Genomic DNA, 18,304 nt, shown 5'->3' with positions numbered 1-18,304 from the left:
TTCATTTATATTATGCACATTACCTAATAAATTTATTTATAGAAATTTTATTTATATTGAAATGGGGCTTTTTACTATGGCTTCTAACTAGTTGTTGTTTGTATATGTGAAAGTTGCTGATTTATGTATATTCATTTTGTATTCAACAAACCTATTAACATCTCTGGTTGTTTGTAATTTTATTTGAATTGATTCTTTTGATATTCTATGTAGACACAGATCATGCATGCAATACATGTGCAAATAGAGATAATTTTACCTCCTTCTTTCCAATACTTTTAACTTATTACTTAATTGGGTGCAGAACAATGTTATATCAATTAATATAGTGAATTATATTGATACATTTTCTAATGTCGGACAATCTTTGCATTCTTGGGAAAAAAAGTACTAGCTATATTGCATTATTTTTTTAATGTTCTTTCCTGTTGCCTTTTGTTTCTAATTTCTGTTTTGGATTTATAGCTGTATCTACAAATGGATTTGTCTGTAGGGTTTTTTTTTTTTTTTTTTTTTTGCACAGCTGCTGTTAAGTTTTTACTATCAATTTATGCTTGCTCCATACAAATAAAGCAAATTTATTTTCCTCTTTTCCATGCTCTGAAACAGTGTCCAAAAAATCCCAACCACATTGAATTTAAAAATTTTAACCTTCACCACAGCCGGTGTGGTTGTTACTTTCTTTCTTCCCATTTCCAAATGTGGAGGGTGAGTTAGAGAAGTAACATGCTGCAGTTCATGCAGCTGGGATGGGTGATTTATACCCCCATGTTCAGGTGGTTGAATGTCCAAACCATTCAGGCAGATAGTGCTGTTCATACAGCCAGGATCCAAACTCAGATCTGTCTAATACAGAACCTTACTCATAATCCCTGTGCTGTTCCCCTTCCTTCTCCTTTGTATCTTTGGGTCCCTCATGTCTCCTCTTTTCCATTCTTGTGTTTCTTAGCTAGATAAATCCTTAATTTCATTTGCCCAAGAGGACCTTCTGTTATTGGAACTTGAATTAATTTTTACTTTTATGAGTTTACTTTTTAAATTATATCTTCCTTTTGTCATTATTAGCTCCTTTGGTAATCTTACCTTTTTTCTTTGAGTCACTCGTATTATTTGCTAACACTTTGGTGAACTAAATTTGCATTTGCTATGTTATGTCTTCCTTTTCATATTTTATCCAAACCCTTAGAAAATCTGAATTCATCACAGAGCTCCTTTGGTAGCTTCACTGGTCTTTGAAGGTATCTTATTCGTTTCCTTGAGAAAGAGTTGTGATTGCGTAGTTAAGTTATATCTTTAGGTACTTTCTAGCATCAGTGAATCACCTTTTATTTTAGAATCAAACACTGTATAATCAGGGCATTTGAAATCCATCTTCAGTCATGTAGGCTATGTACCTAATGATTAACCTTTCACATATTGGTTAAAGAATGACATCATTATGTTGATAACTCTAAAGGAATCCTTCTTTTACAATACCCTGGTTGTTTTTTCTTGTTAGTCAGAATTATGTTCAGTAGAAAAAATTAGCCAGGCATGTTGGCACACACCTGTAGTCCCAGCTACCTGGGAGGCTGAGGCAGGAGAATTGCTTGAACCCAGGAATTTGAGCTATGATGACACCACTGCACTTCAGCTGGGGCAACAGAGGGAGACTCGGTTTCAAAAAAAAAATTATGTTCAAGAGAGGTGTGCATATTAATTCCTTCCTTTAAACCCTAAAAGGATTAAGTAATTAGTAGGCTGAACCAAGAATTGCTCAGGTATACTTCTTTTAGCTGAATAAAGCTTGCAAACATTATCTTGTTAATTGATGTCTCTTATTATTTCATTATATTGGCTGTTAACAAAACACACATCATTTATTCTCTTCATTTGCCTGTGTGACAACTTGAGAGATTACTAAGAACTATAGTGTAAAGCACTTACTCTATGCCATAGTGTTAACTGTCATTCTTACAACAATTTTACTGAAGAGATATCTTAGTCTCAGAGAGATTAAGAAATTTTCTGAAGTCACACAGCTAGAATGTAGTATAGACAGAATTTGCACCTAGGTCTCTTTGATTACAAGTATGTGCTCTTCAAGCACTATGTTAAATTGTTTTCAATAGCTGGGTGGTTTCAGAAAGTTAGTCTCTGTATTAACTGTGAGATGGAAATAATACTCTCTGCTTCCCTAATAGTTATTCAAATATAATAATGAAAGTAAAAGCACTTGGTAAACTGTAGGATGTTATTATTTTACTTTAAAAAGTTATACTATGTTCTTTGGACTAGTGGTATAATTTTCCACAATAGGTAACTTTTCTGAAGCCATAGAGCATGAGCAAATACAGTCTTTAGCTGAGTCGTGGGTGATCTTTCCAACTCAGTGTTTGCTGTCCATTTTAGCAGCAGCAGTGGTGCACATGGCCTCGAGTGGGGATGATATTATTCTCAGTCATTCTCAACCTGGAGAGTCCTCAGTTCCATCTCCACAATTACACATCTTTCTAGGAAGTTGTTAAAATCTCGGTGCAGATCTGGAATACTTTTGAACAATTTTTTTTTCAAGTGATGAAACAAAAGCATACCCTGAGGTGGAAGAGAATTCACATGCTTTCATTAATCATTGGGATTTCATCTCACTAGATTTTTAGTCTTGCAGAGTTTTAAGTCACTAAGGCAATATCCTTCCTAAGCCTTGAAAAATTGCACAAAGAAACTCTAAGGCTTTAGCAAGTAGCTCTGGATCGAATAGTTGCACCTCCTCCAGTGCAGCCGCTGTTCCTTAAATTTCCATCCATTTCTCATCACCAACAGTTGCGCTGCATGATCACACCAACACATGTAATTTGTGAAGCCGTGTTCAGCAGCATCAAATGAACAGATATTAATATCTTTTCCCCCTCCTGACACTCCAGTTTCTGGGCTATTCATAAAAATTAAAAGAGTTTCCCGTACATTTTGTGGATTCTAAAGGAATTTTCTTGACTTCTTAGTGGACTCATGATATTAGTATCTCAATCTGTAAATACCTAGGTGTGGGAAAATGTTTAAAACACTTTCTTTTTTCACCAGTTTTGACTTTGTTCAATGTTTAGCCACTGACTGTTTTGATAAGCAGAAACCAAATCAAACCAAAAGTGCTTATAGTGCTTTGCTTGATTTGCTGTCAAAGAATCAGTTTTAATCAAAGATTGATTTAAAATCTTTAGAGGCTGGTGAGCCCATTTTTGCAGCACAGTACAGCAGAAGGATTCTAGCGTGGTGGTTAAGGAAATGAAGTCAGGCCAGATTACCTGGCTTCAAACTCAAATGAATATATTTTGGCCTTAAGTAAAATCAGTTTATCTCCTTCTTCTTCAGTTTCCTGCTCTGTAAAACAAAGTTGATGACAATACCTATCTCATAATGGTGTGAGGATTCAATGAGTTTATCCTCGCTATTTAGAGTAGTGCTATATGCTGAATGATGATTAAAATTAAGCACATTCGATTTTTCTTACTCCTTGTGTATCCACTGTGAAAGTTTCATTGGATAAACTATAGACAATGCCAAGGTAGAATCTTCAAATGGTCAAAAGTGTAATTTTCATAAAAACAGGTAGGGAGCATGGTTAAAAATTTTATTTAGCTCATTCCTGAAGGAACCAGCAAAAAGACAAAGCAGATTCCTAAGAAGAAATGAGACTCTGGTTGGATTTTGATAAAAGGAAAAGCTGAAATGAGATGGTTCAATTAGATACCTTATAGGGCAATTAAAAATAGACATTTGAAATATATTTTCTATCAGACAGAAAATAAAATCACTGCACCTTTTCAGTTTTGTCAAAATCATCATCTAACCTTACAAGGGTTATAAAACACCTGGGTCATGGTCACTAGTAAATAGCAAGTCAAACAACAGTGCCTTCTCCTAGTTGGATGATACTCAGGCCAGCCTGTCAGGCTGTGCTCTAAGCAAGGCTTTAAGAACACTTTCATCTGTTTACATCATTGCCGGGATCAGGATAATTTTCCTTAGTAAGAGTGAAGTAGAAAATATTTCCACAACTCTATAAAACAATCTGCAGAAACATTTGGACTGCTCTTGCTAAAGACTTAGCACGGGATCAGCTCTCTTTTTAGAAGGGATAAAGGTCAATATTAACAAAATGTGAACATAGAATTTATGCAGCACTGTTTGTATTGGCAAAAGTTCACTTGCTATTTGAAATGCCAAATGTCTTTTACGCTGAAGCTGATATACATGTACTTTATTTTAAAGCCACTGAATTATGAAGAAAACCATCAAGTGAACCTGGAAATTGGAGTAAGCAATGAAGTTCCCTTGACTAGAGATGTACCCAGAGTGACAGCCATGAACAGAGCCTTGGTTACGGTCCACGTGAGGGATCTGGACGAGGGGCCTGAATGCAGCCCTCAGGCCCAATATTTGCAGATTAAAGAAAACTTAGCAGTGGGGTCAAATATCAAAGGCTATAAGGCATATGACCCTGAAACTAAAAGTAGCAATGGTTTAAGGTACAAAGAAATCTATAACCACATACTAATAATGTATTTGTAATAACTGAGATAGTGACTTATTTCAAAACATTGTATAATGCTAAAGACTATTTTTATTTTTCATTAACAGGTATAAAATATTGCATGATCCTAAAGGGTGGCTCGCCATTGATGAAATTTCAGGGTCAATCACAACCTCCAAAATCCTGGACAGGGAGGCCATACCTACCAAACATGGCTTATATAATATTACAGTCCTGGCAATAGACCAAGGTAAAAAAAAAAAAAAAAGTTTTAATCTGGTATTTTATAAAGGACTTGGTGAATAAAATGCCATTATTCTTATGCAGAATTATTCTTGTGATAAGTATATGCAATTCTTTGAAATGACTTTAAAAACTCTGTTTCTGTCTGTCTTAATTGTCTAACAAGGTGAAGCTACTTGGTGACAATAAGCCATGTTTTATTTATCTTTATATCCCTAGCATGACAGGACCTTAAATGCTCATATGTCTCTGTGACAGGGGACAAATCTCGAACTAGATAAAATGGTCCATCAGACTCCTCCACATCTCTTTGTGTCACTTTAAATTGACCCTTTAAATAGTTCAGCTCATTATTAGGTCAAAATGATCTTTTCCTTGAGTTCTGTTCCTTAAAGTAGCCTAGAATTTCTCAACCCCGGCTTCATATTAAAATAAAACTATCAATCTATAGACATTGCCTTAGACTAAGTGTATCAGAATCTCGGATTGTGGAGCCTGGGTGTCATATATTTAAAAAAACTTCCTAAGTGGTTTGAACGTGTATCAGGATTAGAATAACTTTTACACAGCGACTTTACTGCTCATTAATATCCGCACCAGGAACCCAAGGATTTATTTTTATTATTTGGTAGTAATTCTGGTCAAATGTAGATTGGCAATTGTATCTGATATTGTCAACAGCAGTAATCATTTTAGATTACCTGATTTCGTTTAGCCATCTATATGCTTATTTATTTACTATTTCTTCTAATAATCAAAGTTTATTAAAAAACACATCACATATAGAATATAATTGGCTTTCTTTTCTTTAAGAAACTGTGAAACAATTTAAAAATAACACTTAAACTTATCCATTTCTTCTTAGATGGCAGATCATGTACTGGAACACTTGCTGTGAACATTGAAGACGTGAATGATAATGCACCAGAAATACTTCAAGATTATCTGACGATTTGCAAACCAAAGATGGGGTACACTGACATTTCAGCTGTTGATCCCGATGAACCTGTCCACGGAGCTCCATTTTATTTCAGTTTGTCAAACCCCTCTCCAGAAATCAACAGACTATGGACCCTCACCAAAGTTAATGGTATTTAATCAAAAATAATGCTTTATATGCTCTGAAATAACTAGAGAATGAATTTACTTGTTCACTTACATAAAGCATAAAGTCAAATTGATTCTCATTGATATATTTTAGGAGGTTAAATTAACCTTCTTACAAATATTATATGGGGGCAGTGTTATAGATTGTGTATAAAATGAAAGAAATAGTAATTTTTATGAGGCAAAATTTACATTTACAACAAAGACAAAAAAGTTTTGTTACAATATTGGGCAATTTTATACTTTTTTCATTGTGTTGTTAAAGTAATACCAGTGTGGTGAGGAGAGACCAGAAGATGTGCAGTGTAAATTGTATTGTAAGCTGACTTTGGAAGTGAGGACTCTGGGTGCATGGGACAAACACTCTATGAAGTTTCTGGAAGTGAGCTTGGTGGGATATGGGAAGGGATCAGGCATTGGAGCTTTCAGGGACTGCTTCCTACAATAGCAGTTTCCAGGGGATATGGTATCTATATTTCATTCACACTCCACTCTGTTGTTTTGTTACCATGTCATGCTCTTCATGCAACTGGACTTTTGTGTGTACTGCCCCTTCTACTTAAAATATCTTTTTTCCCCCCATTTCTCAGCTTGATATTAATTCATAATATTTATGAGCACCTACTATCTATTGGGCACTGTTCCAGATCCTGAGGCTTTACATAGAGATGAACAAGATAGACACAACCCCAGCTAAGATGCCCAACTTCTGAAGTTTTTCTTGACGTGGAAGGAGTGGCACCTTGACCTTTTGTTACCTGTGTTATAGCACCTTTCATGTTTTGTTATCATCTCATTACCTCTCTCCTCTAATACATGAGTTTCTCAGAACATGTAACCTGTCTTTACATTTCCAGCACCTAGCCTAGTGCTTATTAGATACTAACTGCTTAATAAATGTTTGTTTAATCAATAATCGACTAATAATATGCATAAAAGAAGAAGAAACATACTAGGGGAATAAGTATATCAGTTTCATTAGAATTTCGAAGGTTTTAGTAAGAAATGCAAGAGTTTGGGTGGGAAGAAGGGTGGCAGCTGGTGGTGAAAGGCCTATGTGCTGGGCTGGGGAGACCGACCTTCGCACAGTAGGTGACAGTAGCTATGCATGGGGAATGTGCAAGTAAGGCAGTGCCATTCCCAGATCTATGTCTTTGAAAGGTGGCATTGGTGACAGTCAGGAGGACAATTTGAAGAGGGCAGAATTGAGTGAAGGAAGCTCAGAGGCTGATGAACTACTGTGAATAACTAAGACCTGACTATGGGTCTGCTTGTGGTCTTGAGGGAGGAGAGGGACCTGTAGGATCTCACTTAGACATAATGTGGTCTTGAAGGGTCCTAAGTAAACCCAAGTCATAATTCATATTCCCCTGAGGAGCTTTCAGGTATGAGGTGCAGCCAAAATCTTTGAAGTTCTTACAGCTACACTAGTGCAGTTAATCAAGGCTTAGAAATTCCAGATGACTTCCAGGATGTACATTGTGCTACGTTGCCATTTTACTTTGTCTATTATAAAAACTCATGGATGTTGTAATTGTCATTGAAGGTCTGTGGAGCTTTTGGCCAGTTGATAAGAGGGTCATTAAAATAAGGTATCAAGACTATTGGGGGAAATTGACTATCACAGTTATGATATAGATATATCTGTTTTTTGTGTAAGCCCTATAACTAGCCTGAGTGACATTAATTAGCTTTCTGGTATTGAGTTTACTTCCAGATGCAAGGCATTAATCATAAAGAATCTATTGTGCTTTGAAAAATTACCTTATCCATAAGAATAACGGACAGATACTAGAAAGTCAATGGATAAGAGAATGTGAACTTCAGGCACCCTTTTTGCAAACCTGAAGGTGTTAATTCTTTATGAGTTTATAAAATGGTACTAGAGAGAAATGCTTTAATTGTATATTAAGAGCCAACCTAGCATTATTAGTTTGTATAGAATAAAAAATATTAACTACTGCCAAATACTACTGGGTCATTCCAGTGCCAAATTGTTTCTTTAGGGCTCTCTTCTAAAGAGTTACAAGGGGCAACTCATATAAGGTAATTATCAGTGCTTGAAAAGGTTGAACATAGTCCCCCCTTTCTCTTTATTTTCTTGTGACAGGCAGTTCCTTGAGAGTAGTGCACGCATGGTGAAATAGATGCTAAGGGAGGAATAAATGATCACTGAAAAATAAAATGTTTAAATCTTCTTTCAGATACAGCTGCCCGTCTTTCATATCAGAAAAATGCTCAATTTCAAGAATATACAATTCCTGTTACTGTAAAAGATAGAGCAGGTCAATCTGCCACAAAAATCTTGAGAGTTAATCTGTGTGATTGTACTCATCCAAGTCAGTGTCGCTTGGCTTCAAGGAGTGCAGGAGTCGTACTTGGAAAATGGGCAATCCTTGCGATACTACTGGGAATAGCACTACTATTTTGTAAGTACTCTCACTTGCTTGAAGTCAAAATGTATAATAAAATATCTGGGTGCAGAAAAGGGTCTTTTCAAAGGAAACCGGCCCAAGCATCCACAGGTGTGAGTCCCTTTACAAGTTCATTTTGTGTTATTAATATTATATGAATTCTGTTTGAATATTTTCTGTGGAAGGGAACATGATCCTTCTTGTGATATAAGATTTTATACTTGGGCAGAATTGTTGAAAATTCCTTAGATTGTACTGAATCTGTCAAATGAATAGGTTTTATTTCTTGGTTCCAGTGCTATCCCTTTTAGGGCTAAATAGAGCAATCTAAAACTTCTGCTATATGAAAGTCTCCGAAAAGCCACATCCATTTCATTGTTTTCTCACCATCCGGTCACACACTTATGGGAGATGTTCACTTCATAGCAATGCCTCTTCTTGGATATATCTTTCCAATTTTAAATTCTGTGACCCTCCTTCTTGCCACTTGTGTTGTTCCCAGTGATGCCATATTTATTCCTCTTCAGCCCTCCAGCCTAGACTAGCTTTGTTTTGTGACAGGAGTAGAACTTAACAGCAAGACTCAGAAACCAGACTGCCTGGCTGTGAACCTCAGCTTCATCCCTTGCAGGCCACAGGACTTGGGGCAAGTTACTTAACTGTGCTTCAAGTTTCCTCACTTGTAAAAGGGGATAATTGTATTAATAGTAGCCTACTGTATGGGGTAGCGCTGAGGATTGAGTTAATGCATGTGAAGTGCTTAGAACAGTGCATGGTAAATTTCTAATGTGTCCATTATTTTTCATCAACTCAACAAAACAAATATATATTGAATGCCTACTGTAGGCCAGAAACTCTTCCAGGTGCTTGGAATTCAAGAGTGAACAAAATAAACATAATTTTAAAAAAAACCAAACAAAAATAAGCAATCTTCATTGTGATAGTAAATGGATAAATAAATTCAATGTTATGGAGGAAAAAAAAAAATTAGGATCTGTAGTGCTGTGGAGTGTGTGTTAGAGCAGCAGTCCCCAACCTCTTTGGCACCAGGGACCGGTTTCTTGGAAGATAATTTTTCCACAGTGGGGATGGGGCGGGGGCAGAGCTCAGGCCCTGATACCAGCAATGGGGAGCGGCTGTAAATACAGATGAAGCTTCCCTCGCTTGGCCACCACTCACACCTCCTGCTGTGTGGCCCCAGTTTCTAAGTTTCATGAAAGATAATTTTTGCACTGGCCGGTGGGGGGGTTGAGGTGGTTGTGTGAGGGGTGGCGGAAAGGAGGGGAGAGGGACTGGGGGTAGGAGGGGGAGGGGGAGGGGATTTGGTGGGGAGAGGCAAGGGGGAAGCGGATCTCTGTGGCCGGTCCCTAAGAGGCCACAGATCAGTACCGGTCCTTGGCCCAGGAGTTGGGAACTGCAGCGTTAGAGTATTGGTGCCAGTCAATAGATAATTGACATGAGACGGTTATCTTTGGTGATTTGGGGAAGAGGCGAGTCAGGCATATCTTGGTGATTTGGGGAAGAGGTGAGTCGGGCATGTGGAATACCTGGGGGAAGAGCCAGGTTTCAGTCAGAGAGGGAAGTCAATGCAAAGGCCCTGATTTGGGGGGATTATATCTGGAGAAATCAAGGAATGGCGGGGAGATCAGTGTGGCTAGAGAGTAGTGGGTGAGGGGAAGAGGATTAGGAAATGGAACCAGAAAAGTAGCGCTGGGCCATATAGAGTAGGCAAGGGTTGGGGCACTTTTTCTGTAAAGGACCAGGTGGTATCTATTTTAAGCTTTGCAGGTCACATGTTTTTCATTGTAATCTATCAAATCTGCCCTTGAAATAAGAAAGCAGCCATAGAAATTATGTAAATGACGGGCACTGTACGGATGTGTTACAATAGAACTTTATATATGGATGCAAAAATTTGAATTTCATGTCATTTTCTCATGTCATGAACTATTTTTCTTCTTTTGATTTTTTTTCAACCATTTAAAATCCAGTCTTAGCTCATGGACCATACAAAAATATGTAGTGGGCTGGATTTGGGGGTGTATGTTATAGGGTCTTTTAGATCATTGGGAAGAATTGTTGTCATAAAAGGTTGGTTTAATTATCATATATTTTCTATTTTCCACAATTATGATGGAAATAAAAATTCTGAAAAGGCAAGATACTAAGTAGGTTCAATTAAGATACTTGGAAATTAGTCTAGGAAATAAAGTCTGTTTTTTTCATGTTTTCGTATAGACAAATCATCCTTCTGGGAATCAGTAAAACTTTTCAAAGTCTTTGTCTTAAATAAATGTCAGTGATTTTTTTTTTTTTTTTTTGTATTACTTAACTCATGATTCTAAGGACTTTTCCATTATGGGAAGAATTCACACTCTTAATGGAGAAAGATATGACAAAAAATATATAGATTGCTTCACATTGTAAAATATAAGCAAAACTGTGGTGTGTTAATTTGGAAAGGCCAAGATAATTCATAGGAAAGCTTGGTGGCTTTATTTCCCTCTGGTGACCCTTAGGTCATAAGAAATAAAGGATGATTATTTTATTCTATGGATGATTAAATTAAGATTTTTTTTCTTTTACCCAGCTGTATTGCTAACTTTAGTATGTGGAGTTATTGGTACAAAAAAAACCAAGCGTCTTCCTGAAGATTTAGCACAGCAAAACTTAATTATCTCAAACACAGAAGCACCTGGAGATGATAGAGTGGTAAGTAATTTTTTAATGAATATTTATCTGTATCTTCCATAATTTCTTTAACTCATCCTCATGAACTTATTTCAAAATTTAGGAGTTAATTTATATTTTCAATTGGGTCAGATTTTGTAGGAATAAATATTCTGTCAATATTCAATTGTTTATGTAGTGGTAATTTATTAAACTTCTTAACCCAGATGTATTCTTTTAGTTATATTTTTTCTACTCTCTAGTGTTATGATTTAAAACTTGTTCTTTGATTTTGTGAATTTATTTTAACAATAATTTTTTTGGCTGCTCTCTACATTGTGTATTTCCAGAGAGTATTTGTTTATCTAACTCTTTGACCATTTATAATAGAAAAAAAACTTTCTAAAATTTCTCAAGATAACTAGGAAAATGTCAAAAAGATATATGTAAAAAAATGGGGGAGGGGTTTGGAAGATTTCTTCTACTCTTTCCTTATATATTTTTTGGGACCTCTGAAATGCTTGGTTCTATGCTTCCTGTTTTGTGAAAAATACATATAAGAAAAGCACTTAGAAGGCATGTTCTCTCCTCAAAAAGGTTTAAATTCATTTATGAGAAATAGAATCTACTTTTATGGAGAAGAGAAATAGGAACATGACAATAAACCAACAATGATAAAGCACTGTCAGAATTCAAAGATACTTAGGGTACACAAGCACACTCATGGAGTTTGGAGGAAGCCTGGGGAAAGAGGCATAGCTCACTTCTGTAACTTAAAGGATAAGGAGGGTTTGAAAGTGAAGAGATGATGGAATAGCTAACGAGGAAGAAAGCAGCCTAATGAATAAGAAAGGAGATAGCAAAGTTTAGGGACTAACAAATAATATATAAATTGGTTAAGAATGGAAGGAATCATGTGTTGGAACAGAAGCTTGAAATTTATGTCAGGCATTAGAGGAGAGGATATTAGCAAGAAGTGGGAGATGGGACCTTCCTACGCTGCACGAAAGATGTTGGATTTATTCTCTTGATAAGGGAGAGCCAGGCAAGGCTTTTCTGCAAGAGAGTGGTCTAATGCAAGCAGGGTGACGCTGAGTCAGTAGGGGGATTAATAAGAATAGGAAGATGTTAGGGTTGGGGAAGATGAAGATTTAGGACCTCTTGACAATTGGAGCATGAGATAATTCTACCAGGGTGATGGTAATTGTATTAGTGAGATAGGGATGAATAAGAAATATTTTAAAGATATAAACGATAAGGTTGTTGACTGACTGAACTTGAGGAACAACATAAAAGGCAGAGTAGAAGTGGCAGAGGCTATAGCCAGGGACAATGACTACATATGAGTCCTTTTCTGTATCTCAGGGTGAAGATGTCTTTCTTATTCCCTATTTCTCTCTTTCAACTCCTCCCCACCATCACGCAAAATCATACCACATCTGTGCTTGACATGTCTGCGTGTGGAACCCTGCGATTGTCTCTCCAATCAGAAAATAGGTTTAGTCCCTTGATAGTCCTTGATTCATAGTAAGTTCTTAATTTATATATAAAAATTGGAAGAGTGACTTTATTTGTTCTTTGTCATTTGGTGCTAGAGCTGATAGTATTGATTGGTCACTTCACCAGGTTCACCTCTTCTCTGTTAGGAATACTTCTAAAAAGGACCTGGAATTTTTTTTTTGAATTATTAATTTATATAAGATGATCATATTAGGCAAGTTTTTCCAAACCATAACAAAATTTCATGATGAATATATAAACTCACTTTAATACAATGAGTAAAGGTGATGATGATTTTAGTTTTGGGTCTGAGTTTCAACTGAAGGTATTCATATGGGGTTAGGAGTTGGGTGAAAAATCTGGAAAAGGAAGTCTGGAAATTGCTGACATGGACAAGGAGTTGTTGATACTCAGCAAGAATATACTTTGGGGAATGCAGGAAATGGATGTAGGCAGGAAAGAACAGAGAATAGAGAGAGTGTGAAAGCTAGTTCTGTGGGCTTGGCATCGGTTTGGTTTATTTTCAATTCCCCTTTCATTAGCTTAGAAATATTATCTCTGAAAATGTATTCATTATGGCAAAATTATACTATCAAGGAGATTTAATAATCAGGATTTTTTAAAATAGAATTTTACTTTATCAGCAACCTAAGTGAAAATATAGGGTAGCACTGCCACCACATGGCTACTTTTCAATTCTATTTTCTGATATTTTCTAAGGGGATGAGATAGTACATATGACTTTTGTAGATCTATTTCAGGTTCAGGAAATCATCTGAACTTGAAAAATCTTCCAGTTTAGTTAGAGATTCTGCATTTTCAATAGAAAAAATTTAAATTGATAGGAGGATGGCACAATGGAACCTGAATATAATGGAAGTTCTTGTCATGAAAGTAACATAATGATTTATAATGAAAACGGACAGGCTGAGATGACCGCTATAACTAAACTTCTGTCCTATGGCCCAGAGGGTTGGACTGAAGTTCCAATATTAAGTTAATATTTAATGAAGTCCTTTTCATTTTCAGGCATTTCCTCGACTCTTTGTCATCCTCTAGTTTGCTCCATATCTCTCTTTTTCTTTGGAACTGAACTTTTTGAAAGAACAATTCTCTATAACATTATTTCCTGTTCACTCAGGACTCCTTGGAAATTCCTTTGACAAAGATCACCAGTGGCCACTCTAACAGGCTTGAATCCAATAGGCTCTTACTTTATTTGAACCTGTTTTTATCTTGCTCTGATTTTCTTTTAACATCATGGACCACTGTCTCCTTACTGTGTTTTCTCTGCATGACTTCCATCCTGCCTCTTTGGTCCCTCTGTTATCTCAGTGTCTGTTCAGATCACTTCTGTCACAGCTGTGTTTCTCCTTATGTGCCCCTCAAAACATGATTTTTCTCGTGTTTTTTTTTTTTTTCTTTATAGTTTTCTCTGGATATCTTATCTGTTCCCGTGGCTTCCACTATCACCTATTTGGTAGTGACTGCTCTTTCACTTGAGCTCCAAATGTACATACTCATATACTCATCTGGGACATCCTATGTGTTTCTCAAGTTTATCACGTCCAAAATTGAATTTCTCACCCTTCTCTTGCCCACAAACACATCTTTCTTCCCTATTTTAGTGATTTGCACTGTCTATCTTGTTGCCAAAGTAGAACACAAAAGAATAATTCCTGACTCTGCCCTTTGCTGCCTCATTCCTCTGGCTACCAGTAGACTCTCTGTGGAGCCCCTCCACTTCTTTCAGTCATCACTGCTTCTGCCTTGGCGTAGCTTTTCATCATTTCTTACCTGGAATAATTTAGTGACCTCATCTGAGCTCCATGACACTAAATCTTTCTTCCACATGACCACTGAGAATGACATTTTGAAAATGTGTTCCTGTCTGTAATAAGTTAAAATGCTTCATGGTCCTCATAATCTTCATGATAAAGTCTTAATTTGTTAGCATGGTATATATATCTTTATATCCTCTGATCTTTTATAACCTCTTCAGCCTCTTCTCTCTCTCTCTCTCTTTCTCTCTCTCTCTCTCTCTCTGTCTGTCCCCTCTGTGATAGCCATTCTCCACTGATTAAAGTTGAAGACCTCGAAGTGCCTCGCTTGCCTTTGCCTCCAGACCGTCCTGCAGGCATTGCATGCTTCCTCCCTCTTTTCCTGGTCTTCAGTCCCTCAGCTCAGGGCTGTCCCAGCCTACTCCACTTACCGTCTCAGGGTTTGAATTTTAATGCTCTACCTCTGCTCCTATAGCATTCTGTGCTCACCGATATAGCAATCACTTTCTTAAAATAATTATCTCTTCTTCTGCCTCATCGGAATAAGCACTTCTTGGAGCCATGAGGGACCATGCCTGTCTTTGTATCCCTGTGCTTTTGCATCTGCTATAATTTGAATGTGTCCACCAAAGTTCATGCCCTGGAAACTTAATCCCCAATGCAACAGGGTTGAGAGGTGGGACTTTTAAGACGTGATTAGGTCATGAGGGCTCTGCTCTCATAAATGGATTAATGTCCTTATTGTGGGAGTGGTTTCTTATTGTGAGAGTTTGTTATGAAAGTGAGTTTGGCCACCTCTTGCTCCTCTCTCTCTCGCTCTCTCACTCTCTTGCTCTTGCTGTCACTCTCTTCTCTCTTGCCCTTCTACCTTCTGCCATGAGATGACACAGCATGGGCCCTTGCTGCCAGATGTGGGCCCCTCAGTCATGGGCTTCCAGTCTCCAGAACTGTAAGAAATAAGTCTCTGTCCTTTATAAATTACCCAGCCTCAAGTATTTTGTGATAACAGCACAGAACTAAGAGGCATCTGGGCACATAACTAGAAACTGTTAAGTGTCTGTTGAATGCATGAAAGAATGAATGAATAAAAGGTTGAATAAATGTTCTCTTTCCTTTGCCTTCTTGTAGTTAGTTGCCATCCATTTCCTCTCAACATGAATGGTTTTATTTTATTTTTTCAGTGTTCTGCCAATGGATTCACGACCCACACTGCCAACAACTGTAGCCAAGGTTTTTGTGGTACTATGGGGTCAGGAACCAGAAATGGAGGACAGGAGTCCATTGAAATGGTGAGAGGAGGACACCAGACCTTGGAATCCTGCCGGGGAGCTGGGCACCATCACACCCTGGACTCCTGCAGGGGAGGTCACACGGAGGTGGACAACTGCAGATACAACTACTCGGAGTGGCACAGTTTCACTCAGCCTCATCTCTGTGAGGTGAGTTTTCTTAGGTGTTTTGATCTAAAGTTTCAATATCCAAGGGCAGAACAATAGGAAATTGAAATTATCATACATTTTCAGAAACTGCTTTTCTAGATTTTTCAATGTGCCCTCTCTTGCTTGCTCTGGTCATTTTTCTATGCTCTTTGATTTTGTTACATTACTAATTTAAAAGAGATTTTATTTCATCTGTCATATTTCACTTAATTTCTAAAATCTCATAAAAATTGAAGGTTTCTAATGTCTTTCACTAAAGTTTCCTTTTTAAATGTGCCTTTACCTTATAAATATAGAAGAATATGATACAGAAGAATGTGAAAAAAATTATCACAAACTTTCCAAATCAAATCTGTATTTCTCTGTGAAAACACAAACATCTGTATACAGTTTTAGAGATTCCATATAACATATAATTTTTTTATTTTATTGCAAATGACATCATAATTGTATATATTTATGAGGTACAAAGCGATGTTATGGTATATGGATACAATGTAGAATGATTAAGTCAAGCTTATTAACATATCTATCACCTCAAATACTTATTTATTGTGATGAGAACATTTGAAATATATTCTCATCAATTTTGAAATGTACAATACACTATTATTAACTACAGTCACCATTATATGAAATATTTTTAATATGCAAAGCATCATACAAATATAAAGTATTTTGATTCAGAGGAAAGCAAGAATGTGAAAGAAAGTGGGGATTAAATAAAGAATTCTCATCCCACAGCAAAATCCCCTGGAAGTTTTTAAAAAATACGAATGCCTTGACTCTACTCTGAAAGATTCTAATTTAATTGGTTTGGCTTTTTTCTTTTTAAAAATTTCTCTTCACATTCAAATGTGCAGTTAGGTTAGAGAACCACTGGATTAGATATACTTCTGTTTCTAAATTTTCACCTCTCTTATCAAAGGATCCCAGTGCCATTGTAGCACAAACACTGGGCCAGAAGCCCTTAATGCTTGCATGGACTACAGATGGGCAATAATCTGTGATAGGGCTGTAGCTTATCATATATCCATAGCATTTTTTGGGGGGTAAAATTCCAATGTTAATCCTTTTTCTATTTTTAAACAGTCAGTATTCATGTAAGATCAGATTGAGATGGAGAGAAGCTTAAGTCACACTCTTAGGAGTGCCCTTCAATGTGCACACCAGGTAATGGGAGGTAAAGCTGTCAAGGTCGTGAAAAAAGACACTTGGTAACTTAAGCTGTGCAAATGACCTCCAGTGTAGCTAGAGAATTCTCAGGTGAGGACGCTCAGGTGAGGCAAGGGAGGTGGCACAGAAGTTTGACAAGTTGGCAGACAGGCCAGTGGCAGACAGGGTAGATGTGGGCAAATGCTCGGCCTCTTCATTACAAAAGCCCAGTTTTTGCAGGGTGGGTTATGTTGATCACTTTCAAGTTCACTAAATTATTTTGTGCATCTCAATATTTTGCCATATTTTGGCTATCTTGGAAACTTGATTCCAAAGCGAATGTGGTAATTCTTACCTACTTTATAACTACACATATTAGCAATTTTAGTTACCATTTATTGTACATTTAATATGTGCTGGGCATAATAAACACATTTTATGCATTATTATGTCATCATTAATTTCCAGAATAATCCTGTGAGATGGTCACTGTCTGCATTCCCATTTTAGATTTGAGAAGAGTGAGACTTAAAGATGTTTAGTAACTTGCACAAAGTCATATAGCTAGTTGGAAAAGCCGGAGCCTTGACTCAAAACCAGGACTGTTGGACATCCAATTTCAAATTCCTAAGCATTATGCCTTTTGTCTCTGTTTTGTAGACTAGCCTGACTTCCTAGATATAAAATTTAAGCATAAACATTTAATAATAACTTGAATGTACTTAAAGAGAACATTTGTATACATAATTTTTTATTTATATGGATTACTAGAAATGTAAAATATACTGACTTGATATGATTATGATAGAGACCAATCATGTGCATTTTTTGTGTGTAGGAATCCATTAGAGGACACACTGGTTAAAAATTAAACATGAAAGGTAAATAAAAAATACATTTTATGTTCATATGCTTAAGTTGTTGAAAACAATAATGCAATTCATTTTTTTTAATTTTACAGAAATTACATCTATGCAATCAGAATGAACAACATGTGCCATCTCAAGATTATGTCCTTACATATAACTATGAAGGAAGAGGATCTCCAGCTGGTTCTGTAGGCTGCTGTAGTGAAAAACAGGAAGAAGACAGCCTTGATTTTTTAAATAATTTGGAACCCAAATTTATGACGTTAGTAGAAGCATGCACCAAGAGATAGTATCAGAGTGCTACAATTAAGTCTTTCCCAGACATTTTGGTGGTTTCCCAAAATAATATTGTGAAGTTAAATTACAGCATATATATATAATGAATATTTTGTCAACTCTGAATTATGCTACTCACCAATTTATAATTTTAAAGCAATTTGTTGCTTATCTTGTTAAAGAAGTACAAAATGTTAACATAGACAGTCTCATACTGCGGCATTGGAATTAAGGTCTATAAAGGATCTGCTGTTATTTACAGATATTTTCCAAATAACTATGTTGAGTAAATACTGGTCCAACAATAGCTAAGCTAGGCTAATATCACATTATTATATAC

General features: G+C 36.5%; 1 protein-coding gene across 2 annotated transcripts in view; it reads left to right on the top strand.

Annotated features, from left to right (window-relative positions):
* Positions 1-18,051, top strand: part of DSC3 (desmocollin 3) — a 39,077-nt gene extending 21,026 nt beyond the window's left edge. Inside the window, exons 10-16 of one of the 2 annotated variants that reach the window (XM_045527345.1) lie at positions 4,249-4,505; positions 4,618-4,760; positions 5,619-5,843; positions 8,065-8,289; positions 10,865-10,986; positions 15,407-15,664; positions 17,781-18,051. In XM_045527345.1, coding sequence (XP_045383301.1) covers positions 4,249-4,505; positions 4,618-4,760; positions 5,619-5,843; positions 8,065-8,289; positions 10,865-10,986; positions 15,407-15,664; positions 17,781-17,978 — 1,428 coding nt within the window. In that variant the 3' untranslated portion in view covers positions 17,979-18,051. Of the gene's footprint in view, positions 1-4,248; positions 4,506-4,617; positions 4,761-5,618; positions 5,844-8,064; positions 8,290-10,864; positions 10,987-15,406; positions 15,665-17,657; positions 17,685-17,780 lie in introns of those variants that run through there. The other variant, XM_045527346.1, reaches the window with a different exon arrangement.
* Positions 18,052-18,304: the final 253 nt, after the last annotated feature.

The sequence above is a fragment of the Lemur catta genome, chromosome 16, assembly GCF_020740605.2.
Source record: "Lemur catta isolate mLemCat1 chromosome 16, mLemCat1.pri, whole genome shotgun sequence".
NCBI classification, from domain to species: Eukaryota; Metazoa; Chordata; class Mammalia; order Primates; family Lemuridae; genus Lemur; species Lemur catta.
The sequence above is the reverse complement of the archived record's forward strand: the minus strand, read 5'-3'. Positions and strand labels throughout refer to the sequence as shown.